Source organism: Populus nigra, chromosome 1 (genome assembly GCF_951802175.1).
Source record: "Populus nigra chromosome 1, ddPopNigr1.1, whole genome shotgun sequence".
NCBI classification, from domain to species: domain Eukaryota; kingdom Viridiplantae; phylum Streptophyta; class Magnoliopsida; order Malpighiales; family Salicaceae; genus Populus; species Populus nigra.
This window is the reverse complement of record NC_084852.1, coordinates 9,768,163-9,778,664: the sequence shown is the minus strand read 5'-3', so window position 1 is coordinate 9,778,664 and position 10,502 is coordinate 9,768,163. Positions and strand designations below refer to the sequence as shown.

At 35.1% G+C, this 10,502-nt stretch overlaps 1 protein-coding gene across 1 annotated transcript; it reads left to right on the top strand.

Annotated features, from left to right (window-relative positions):
- The first annotated feature begins 669 nt into the window (after positions 1–669).
- On the top strand, positions 670–9,608 carry LOC133698261 (probable LRR receptor-like serine/threonine-protein kinase At1g53430). Its single transcript, XM_062121136.1, has 24 exons — positions 670–1,498; positions 2,774–2,960; positions 3,242–3,313; positions 3,814–3,885; positions 3,988–4,059; positions 4,140–4,211; positions 4,359–4,430; positions 4,517–4,588; positions 4,703–4,774; positions 4,893–4,964; positions 5,045–5,116; positions 5,812–5,883; positions 5,988–6,053; positions 6,161–6,220; positions 6,302–6,340; positions 6,420–6,469; positions 6,580–6,947; positions 7,131–7,329; positions 7,407–7,547; positions 7,652–7,770; positions 7,938–8,148; positions 8,249–8,486; positions 8,751–8,901; positions 9,014–9,608. Exons 1-24 carry the CDS (start codon positions 1,366–1,368, stop codon positions 9,437–9,439), a joined length of 3,108 nt encoding a protein of 1,035 aa, XP_061977120.1. The 5' UTR covers positions 670–1,365; the 3' UTR covers positions 9,440–9,608.
- Positions 9,609–10,502: the final 894 nt, after the last annotated feature.

The following is a 10,502-nucleotide window of genomic DNA, read 5'->3' as shown; positions in this document are numbered from 1 at the left end:
ATATATTTTTCCTTTTGTCTTTTTAATTATACTTGTGCGATATTTTCATGGTGATCTTCGTCTTCCTCTCTCCCTTTCCATGTAGAAATTGCCGCACAAGAATTCAAAGTAAACTTCTATTAGATCTTCTTAGGAATAATGATGTTCGATGGAAGTGATAAATAAAAGGATCGAGAAACTTGGGAATTTATTAAAGGGTGTTTGCAACGATAATAATGCAGTAACTTTCTAAAATGTTTTTTTTATTATAAATATATTAAAATAATACCTTTTTATTTTTTAAAATTTATTTTTAAATTTAGCATATTAAAACAATCCAAAAATATCATTTCTTATACGAAACTTTGGTTGCAAACGTATTATTCAACTAATGAGTTATTGGTCAAACTGCTAAATTGCTAAAGCTGCAAATTTTTATTTTTAAAAAAGCCAAGTCAATGTTAAACTCACTAGTCTAACTAGACGGGTTTGATCAAATCCGTTAAATATATAATATTTTACATCAATCACGCCTGATTAAATGACTAGATCATTAAGTTTTTAATTAAATCAATGATTCAGACTTAATATTTTTTTTTTAATTTAATAATAAAGATATCATCCCCTGAAAATTGACTTGTTATTAAGAACAACCCGCAAATGTTGATTTTTGGGACACCCACAGTTTGTCTCCACAGCGACATTACGGTAAAGACCACACCGTGTGTCCCAGCTCCTTCCCTGTTTGAAAGAAAACCAGCAACCTCGCTTCCAGGACAAATCATCCTTGGCTGGCGGCTTAGCTGATTCTAGATCAATGATACAAAGAACACGAAATCATGCCAGCCTTTTCGTGTTTTTTCAGCTCTCACCTTTTTTGATTCGGAATACACTCACGTTCTCTTGATCAATTCACTCTCTTTGATTTTTCCTAGTGGCACTCGCAACTTCCCCTCCTATCTTTCACCATCCCTGCCATCCTCCCTTTCTGCGACGACCCTCTTGGGGTGGTCTTGTGTTTTACTTTTACAAGCAGTGTTTTCCTTTTCTTTGTATATTTTTTTTTTCTCTGGGTTTTGCTTTTAGAGCAATGTTGACCCTTTCTCAATATTTTATTACGACGACAGCATTTTTTCAAGAAAAGGACGCAATGCAAAATGAAAAATAAATAATAAAAACCCGAGTAACTCGTCATCTTTAAAACCCCTCCTACATTATCTTTCCCTCCAACCACCTTACTCTCTTTCTTCCTTCTCTAAAAAAACAAACGAAAAACATTGTTTCTGTCCCTGAACTACTGCTCTTTTTCGTGTTCTTTGAATTTTTTTTTTGGAGAAATTAATTACCCCACAATTAGAGAAAGAGTAACTTCTGCATGCTTAAAACATGGCGTTTGTTCAATCACTGTCAAAGACTGCCTCTGTTTTTGTTTTCGGTTTTGTGGTATTGAATTGCTTTGTTGTGGACAAATTTAGATCTCATGCCCAAGGAGTGACTCCGCTCTTGCCACAAGATGAAGGTAAATGGTCATAATTCAACAATCTCCATTTTTTTTTTGTCAGCAACTCAAAATATTTGGCAGTATAAATTGTTTTTTTTTTCTGGGTTTTCTTCGTGTAATGGCCAAGTGTTCTTGTTCTTAACATTAGTTGACAGACATGCTCTTGTCTTGTTCGTTGGAGGAAACTGTTGTTTTGACTTTCAGATTTTTCATTTCTCTTTAAAAACTTTTTTTTTTCTCTTCTTGTCAAAAAAAATTGTGTTTTATTTATTTTTTAAGATTAATCGGGGAAATATATTGCATGAATTGGGCAATAATAGGAAAAAAATATTTTGATTTATTTTTAAGTAAAAAGTATTTTTGAAAATGTTACTTAAATGCATGATCTATATAGTTTTCTTAAAAAAGAAAAAGAAAAAAACTGTTCAATTTCTTGTTGCAATCAAACAAAAGAAATGAAGAATATTAAACAAAAGAAATAAAGTACAAGAAATTTGATAAAATATTAAACAATTCAAGAAGTGAGAAGGTGATATTATTAAAAAATATATTTTTCGCTTCTTCAATGTGACATATTTGTGGTATGTTCATCGTTTTAAGTAGCAACTGTTGCTTGAAAGTTGCATCTGTTCAACACGGCTTTCATTTAAGGTAGAAAGATTCTTGCCTCCCTGGCATATTTGTTAAAATAAAGTACAAGAAATTATTGAAAGGTGATATTATTAAAAAATACATATATTTTTCGTTTCTTCAATGTGACATATTTTTGGTATGCTCATCGTTTCAAGGAGCAACTGTTACTTGAAAGTTGCATCTGTTCAACACAGCTTTCATTTAGGGTGGAGGCTTTCATTTATGGTGGAAGGTTCCTGCCTCCCTGGCATATTTGTATTGTTAGCTAAATTTATTTATGCTAGGTTTTCCAAATGTGCAAAGTATTTTTACTATAACAACTGGGTGGTATTATTTTCTCTTGTGTAATGTGATCAAGGAGTTACCTAATACTTTAGCAAGATTTGCAGAGGAAAGCTCTGGGAGGCACATGAAAAAAAAATGGCTTCTAAAATATGTGCGAAATATTGGGTGAAAATCGAGAGTTTCGACCATGTCCATGTGATATATCCCAAAAAGGAAGGGTCTAGTAAAGTAAATCTGTGCAGGTCTATCTCACCCATGAACAGTTATGCTGATCGACGTGAAATTATGATTTGTTTTACTAGTAAATTCTCACATTATTGTAAGCATTTTTTCTTGGTGTTTCTTAACATGTATTGTTACTATCTGATGCAACAGTGCAAATCCTTCAAACAATATCCGACAAACTGAAAAACAACAATTGGACGACAATCGATAGAACTTCCTGCAGTAGCGCACAGTGGAAGCTGTACATCAGCGACCCCCCCAAAAATGACAGAATTCAAAGCAATGTTACATGTGACTGTACATTTGAAAATAACACCGTCTGTCATGTCATCAGCTTGTATGCACTTGTTTCCTTATATCCCTCCTTTTTCTTCAGATATAATAACCACTCAGATAGAGATTAGACTCGTCTCAAGCAATGCTTTGATTAGAAGAATATATTTGTAGCAAACACTCTCTCTTGGATTTGGTACTGGTCCAATTTTATATGAACACTGTATCAATTCCTAAACCTCAGCTTATGGTAACGACCGCAGAGTCTTGGTGTTGTACGAAAACTTATCACCTCTTACCTCTTTCTCTTTATAATCATCTTTTTTTTTTCTCTTCTTCTGACAGCAAGCTGAAGGGTTTTAATCTGACTGGAGTTCTACCAGTGGAATTTCGAAATCTTACCCAACTGCGCGAAATGTGAGTGGCATTTGCGTATATATTTCTTGTTAGTCAAGTTTTTTGTTGGACAGCGGAGATTAGTTTCTATCTGGATTTATGGATGATTTTAATTAGATTGCTTATGATCTCAGTGATTAGCTCTCTTCTTTAATGGGCTATCAATGTGCAAGTTTCAAATTCTCCAGGGTTACAGTGTCTTAGTTGATAGACTCCTGTCCTGTTTTTTCTTGTTCTTTTTGGTTCTCTAGAATGGTTTAGTTGCCAAAAAGCCCATCCACATTCACTCAGTTTGATATACATTTACGTGTGAAATAATTTCCAAGTTTCAATGCCTCTTTTCTCAAACACAGACAGCCCTGTTCACTCGCATTTTTGAAGTTTTTTTTCCCCTTTATTGTTATCGTCTTAGCAAGATTTTGTTACAGCTGCAATGTGCAATGTAGAATATTACCATTCTTTTTACTCTGTGAGAATTCGAATTTTAGAATGACTGAAATGAAGCATCCTGCATTGTACAGTGATCTCTCTCGCAACTACTTAAATGGATCAATCCCGGGAAGTCTAGCTGAGCTCCCAAACCTTCAGAGTTTGTAAGTTTGTTTGTTCACTTGTGTTTCGTATGGAGTTTTCAATTGTGACATGGCCATTCATGAATAAATAACTTGTTCAATATTTTTTCTTCTATACCTTAGGTCTCTTCTGGCAAACCGTCTCTCCGGTTCAATTCCTAGGGAAATTGGCAGCTTTGCGACTCTGAAGTCCCTGTAAGTCTCAAAACAAAGTTCTCAACTTGTCCAGTAAATGAAATTCTGAGTTGCAATAAAATAGGTATTGCGTCTTGCAGGGTCCTGGAAGATAATCTACTAGGAGGGTCTCTTCATCCAGACCTTGGAAATTTGAAAAGCTTGGAGAGACTGTAAGACAGATGCCTTCATCTTCTATCTGAGTTTATTTATGTATCTACTTCATGATATTCAATCTAAGTCTTTTTATGTATGGTACCAGTATTTGATGCTCACTCAGAAAAAAATTATTTGTAACTTTGTATTATTTACCCCTGCAGTCTTCTTTCCGCAAACAATTTTTCAGGAACAATACCAGACACATTTGGCAATTTAAAGAATTTAAATGATTTGTAAGTGATGATGCGGGTCACAACTTTTTTTTATAGTAATTACTGTGCCGAGCTTAAATATTCATCTGTTTCATATGCTCCTGCAGTAGGATAGATGGAAGTGAACTGTCAGGGAAGATACCTGACTTTATTGGGAACTGGACCAACATTACGACATTGTGAGTATTTACTTTGTTCCATTTATCTGCTAATGTGTCCTCGAGCACAAGCTGAATGGAATTCCATTTTCCTTTCCTTCTTGCATTCCTAACAATGGTATGTTTCTTTTGCAGGGATTTGCAAGGAACATCCATGGAGGGTCCTATTCCCTCTACCATTTCACTGTTAAAAAAATTAACAACTTTGTGAGCTTAAGTTCCCTATCTTGTAGATTCACATTCAGTTCAAAGAATTTTGCCTCGTTGCTTTCTGGTAAGTCTATATTTGAGAAAGCTGATTTTTTCTGTTGTCTTGATTTTTCAGGAGAATATCGGATTTGAAAGGATCCAGTTCAACTTTCCCTGATCTGAAAGATATGACAAAAATGGAAAAACTGTGAGTTGAATGAGACTGATCAAATATATTGTTACAGCAATATCACATCAGAAATTGATTACATGTTATTTTTTACTCAGGATTCTGAGAAATTGCTCAATGACTGGTTCAATCCCAGAATACCTTGGAAATATGGCAGACCTAGATACTCTGTAAGTTTCTCTGACAGCTACCTTCATGGCAACGCTTAATTTCATGGGCGTCATATTATTTTACTCTGATTCAAAATGACAAGACGTGTAAAGTGATTGACATCACTTTACTCTATCGTTTGGTTTCATTTAAAGTAAGATAAAGCAAAGTGAATCAGTAAAGGTATAGCAAGATTCCTTATTTATCCTGGTTGAACAAGGATCTTTCCTAACCATGAAGCTCCAGCCTTTTCCTCTTTTAAAACCGACAGTTTTGCATTTCATTTTCCCTTATTTTAGATTCTCATTGAGTGAGGTCGGGATGTTTTCAAACCAATCTTGATATGTCATGTGAGATGCTATTGGTGATGTTCTACATTATAACAATGTAATAAGATATGTGGAAGACATCTTAACATTTGGAAGGAGTTAAATTCTGCTGTATATGTATGTGTGAGGTTCATATGTTCTCAGTGAGCATGAGCTAGACCTGTATATGGTCTGCATGATTCAAAATCATGATGGTGAAGGCTCATGTTTTTCATAAAAGCCATGCTGCAGAGGATGCAATAGGACCTTGAATATTACTAGTCTGACAACATGGACTGGCCCGACATTCCGTGAATTAGATTGCAGTGTGTTTATATTGCCCAGAGCTAATTTTATCTAGTGCTTTTTTCACGTGCTTTCATTAATTTGTATATATTTCATTGCAGAGATCTGAGCTTTAACAAGTTGACAGGCCAGATTCCTAGCCCATTAGAGAGTTTGACAAATATAAAGTTCATGTAAGTCGATAAACGCATGCTTTCTGAAAGCACAGGATCATCGTTTCTAATATATTTCTCATACTGACAGCTTGCTGGTTCATTACCTGTTTATTAATGTGTAGGTTTCTGAATAACAACTTACTAACTGGAGAAGTGCCTGTTTGGATATTGGAAAGCAGGAAAGACTTGTGAGTCTATTGTGAAGCTATACATATTTCTTTATACATGAAATACACCAATATTTGTTCTCCTCAATCAACCACTATATTACCCCTGCCATGAAATTTTATTTCAGGGATTTATCTTACAACAATTTTACTGGGTCAGCTCAGCCAAGTTGTCAACAGCTACCAGTGTAGGCATTATTTTTTCCCGATACTTGTTTCTTCTCCTTTGTCTCAAGTTGATTCCTAACTTCTATTTTGAAATTATATAGGAACTTAGTTTCTAGTCATGTGTCAACTGGGAGCAACAAGTAAGTTCCTCCTTCACTAAGATGCCTTTCAAGAAATCTAGAAATTTGACTTATCGACAACCCTCATTCTTCTCTACAGGATTTCTTGGTGCTTGAACAAGGACCTTGTTTGCACAAGAAAACCTCAACGTAAGTGTGTAAAAACAGTACTCTGGTGTTTGATGAAGGAGTAATTACATAAATACAGTACTTGTTGTCCTAGGGAAGGCAGCTTATGATATTGATCCTTCGTTCTACAGACCATTCCTTGTTCATAAACTGTGGAGGGAGCAGTGAGACTGTTGGTGATAATGAATATGAAGATGACACAACTCTAGGGGGGGCAGCTGAATTTGCATCTATATCAGAAAGATGGGGTTATAGCAGTACAGGGACTTATATTGGCAATGATGACGGCGCTTACAAAACAACAAATTCTTATGGTCTGAATGTGACCGGTGAAGGTTTTTACCGAACTGCTCGCCTTGCTCCTCAATCACTCAAGTACTATGGCCTGTGCATGCTGGCGGGCAGTTACAAAGTGCAGCTCCACTTTGCTGAAATTATGTATTCCAATAATCAGACTTTTAGCAGCCTTGGGAGGCGGATATTTGATATATCAATTCAAGTGAGTAAAATGATTTTCAAATTAGCGCATTTATTTAGGAGTTTTCTTTTTATCTATGATTGTATTTCTAAATAACCTCATGAGACCTACCATGTGTTATGGATCCTTTTCAAGGTTCCATAGAAAAGGGTGGTAACACTCTTTAAAACCTGCAAAAGTCATGCTCGGAACTTCTTCCTGCAGGGGAAGGTAGTTGAGGCAAATTTCAATATTATGGAGGAAGCTGGAGGTGTTGGTATTGGCATCACTAAGGTATTTGATGGTATAATTGTTAATGGTAGCACACTAGAGATACACTTATACTGGTCAGGCAAAGGTACTACTGCTGTTCCTGACAGGGGTGTCTATGGACCTCTCATATCTGCCATTACAGTGACTCCAAGTAAGTCTTGACGAAATCAAGAGGATTTTTTGTTTCCATCAACGGTCTTGTTATTTAATTTATTTCTCTCCTTGTAGACTTTAAGGTGGATAATGGTGGCGGATTATCAGTTGGAGCTATTATTGGCATTGTAGCTGCTCCATGTGTGCTTGCGGCATTGGTTTTGCTGGTCCTCCGGAAGAAAGGTTACTTGGGAGGGAAGGACCTTGAAGATAAAGGTAAGATTAATGGCACAGGAAGCATGTGTCTTATTTGATTGTGTGCATGCTGTAAACTTTTGATTATCCTTGTCATGCTGATTTTGAGATTCTGCTCATCACAGAACTCCGTGCTCTAGATCTCCAAACTGGTTATTTCAGCTTAAGGCAAATTAAACATGCGACCAATAATTTTGACCCTGCAAATAAGATAGGAGAAGGAGGATTTGGTCCAGTTTACAAGGTATTTATGAATGTTCCAGTTTACTAATTAGTTTGGTTATGTGCTGACAAAGTGTATGGGGCATTGAGGCCTTCTTGTACAAAATTTATCACACATGCAAAAGCTTGTGATAAAAGGGAAGCAATATCTTTTCAAACATTCTGAAATCTCAGTCTATTTTATTTCAGGGTGTGTTGTCAGATGGTTCTGTAATTGCTGTAAAGCAGTTATCGGCCAAATCGAAACAAGGAAATCGTGAATTTGTGAATGAGATAGGCATGATATCTGCCTTGCAGCATCCCCATCTCGTGAAGCTGTATGGTTGTTGCATTGAAGGAAATCAGTTGTTGTTAGTATATGAATACTTGGAAAACAATAGCCTTGCTCGGGCGCTTTTTGGTAAATGCTTGACCAACTCCTTAATCTATCAGCTTATGTAGTCTATGGAATGAGAATGAGATTAAATTGCTTTCCTGTTCCTCTGTCTCCTCTCTATCAGGTCGTGATGAACACCATATTAAACTGGACTGGCAAACAAGAAAGAAAATATTGTTGGGTATTGCAAAGGGATTAGCTTATCTTCATGAAGAGTCAAGGCTGAAAATTGTACACAGAGACATAAAGGCAACTAATGTGCTGCTTGATAAGGATCTAAATGCCAAGATATCTGACTTTGGTTTAGCTAAGCTTGACGAAGAAGAAAACACTCATATTAGCACGCGGATTGCTGGGACAATGTGAGTTCTTTCTCCCCCTTGTTCTTTCAATTTAATTTCCTTGGTTGTGGTAAAGGGATAAATAAATTTTTATTTTTTTTGGTAATGATACTTTGAACAATATGGATATCAAATGGAAATATTGTAAAACGCAGACATATTATTTGATGGCATCTAATAACAGCAGCACAAATGATTATCGCCTTGTACGTGAGAACATATAAATTTATTCCACAAGCTCATGGCCAATACTTACTCTTCTGGTTCTTTCTAATTTGTCTTCAGAGGTTATATGGCTCCAGAATATGCTATGAGGGGTTACTTGACAGATAAAGCAGATGTTTACAGCTTTGGGGTTGTTGTTTTAGAAATTGTCAGTGGGAAGAGCAACACGAATTACAGGCCGAAGGAGGAGTTTGTTTATCTTCTTGATTGGGTAACTTATATCATTTCCTTTCAGAATTCTGTCTACACATTTTACATTTACACTGACCACCAATGAGCATGATTGTAGACTGATGGAAAATGCATGCCACTGATAATTGTAGGCCTATGTCCTGCAAGAGCAAGGAAACCTTCTAGAGCTTGTGGATCCAAGCCTTGGTTCAAACTACTCAAAAATAGAGGCATTGAGGATGCTTAACTTGGCTCTCTTGTGCACCAACCCATCTCCCACTTTGAGGCCATCAATGTCTTCTGCAGTGAAGATGCTTGAGGGACAAATTCCAGTCCAAGCTCCGATAGTCAAGCGCAGTACCATGAACCAGGATGCAAGGTTCAAAGCCTTTGAGCTTCTCTCACATGATAGCCAAACACACGTCTCAAATGGATCTCAAAGCAGTCAGATACAGAAGAGCATATCAATGGATGGACCGTGGATGGATTCCGAATTTTCTATCGAAAGTAAGAATGAGATCATAGATTCCTCATCGACCAAGCTTCTTAAGGATCTTTACGACGTCAACTTAGATTGATCAACGGAAATTGATGAAATAGTCCCTCCTTTTCTTTTGGTCTGGTAGTATTCTGAATTTGCAAATAGGATTGCTGAGTAATCAAGAAATACATTTAAATGATTTGTTCTGGTATATGTTGATTCTTTTGTTAAGAAATAAAAAACATTGGAGAGCTTGGTCTTTCGAATTGGCATTGTCAGCAGTGTATGTCACCATTTTTCCAAATCTGCAGATTGCTTTTTGTATAGAAGCACTTTTTCATGATCCTAAAGAGCATTTGAACAAAAACTTGTTTTCCATTACATACTGAGAAGGTGGGGTATTTCTAGCAGATACATTTTAAATGATTTGTTTTTTTTTTTTGTACGGAAAGGAAAAGGCAAATAAAGGGAATAAAAAAGAACTTAGAGGGAGAATAGGTAAGGCAGGGTTAAACCCTGTTTGTTTACTGGAAAGTAGTTTCTTTTTAGAAAGTGAATTCTAATAAGAAAGTGAATTCCGGGAAAGTGAATTATTTTCTGATGTTTGGTAGTGTAATAAAAAATAAGTTGAAAAACACTTTCTAGTGTTTGGTTATGTTATGAAAAATGAGCTGGAAAATAACTTATTAATGTTTTATTTTTTTCAAGTTTATTAAAATAATGAGGAACAAATCTTATAAATTAAGAAAATGAATGAGAATGATATTATTAAAAAATATAATTTCATAAATTATCTCAAATAAAATAAATAATAATCAAAATAATAGTGATCAAATATAACAAATAAAAAAATTGAAAGGTGAAGAAATTAAAATAATAATAATTATTACCATTTCATAAATTATTTCAAATAAAATAAGTAACAATTAAAAGAATGAGGACCAATTTGATACATAAAAAAAAATTCAATTAAAAAATGATAAGGAAAAAACAAATAACAGTTATAAAAATGACGATCAAGGTTAATATAAAAATCAAATTCTAAGGGATAAAATTGAAAAACAAATATTCAAAATAATATATATATATATATATATATATAACAATCAAAAGTTTGAGGACCAAATTTGATATAATCAACAAATAATATGACATTTCTA

Bases quoted from the DNA above. Each gene is read 5' to 3' on its own strand.
- LOC133698261 (XM_062121136.1), top strand. From the start codon at position 1,366: ATGGCGTTTGTTCAATCACTGTCAAAGACTGCCTCTGTTTTTGTTTTC. The intron at 4,589-4,702 runs GTGAGTATTTAC...TTTCTTTTGCAG, and splicing joins TGGACCAACATTACGACATT to GGATTTGCAAGGAACATCCA. The intron at 7,330-7,406 runs GTAAGTCTTGAC...CTCTCCTTGTAG, and splicing joins TGCCATTACAGTGACTCCAA to ACTTTAAGGTGGATAATGGT.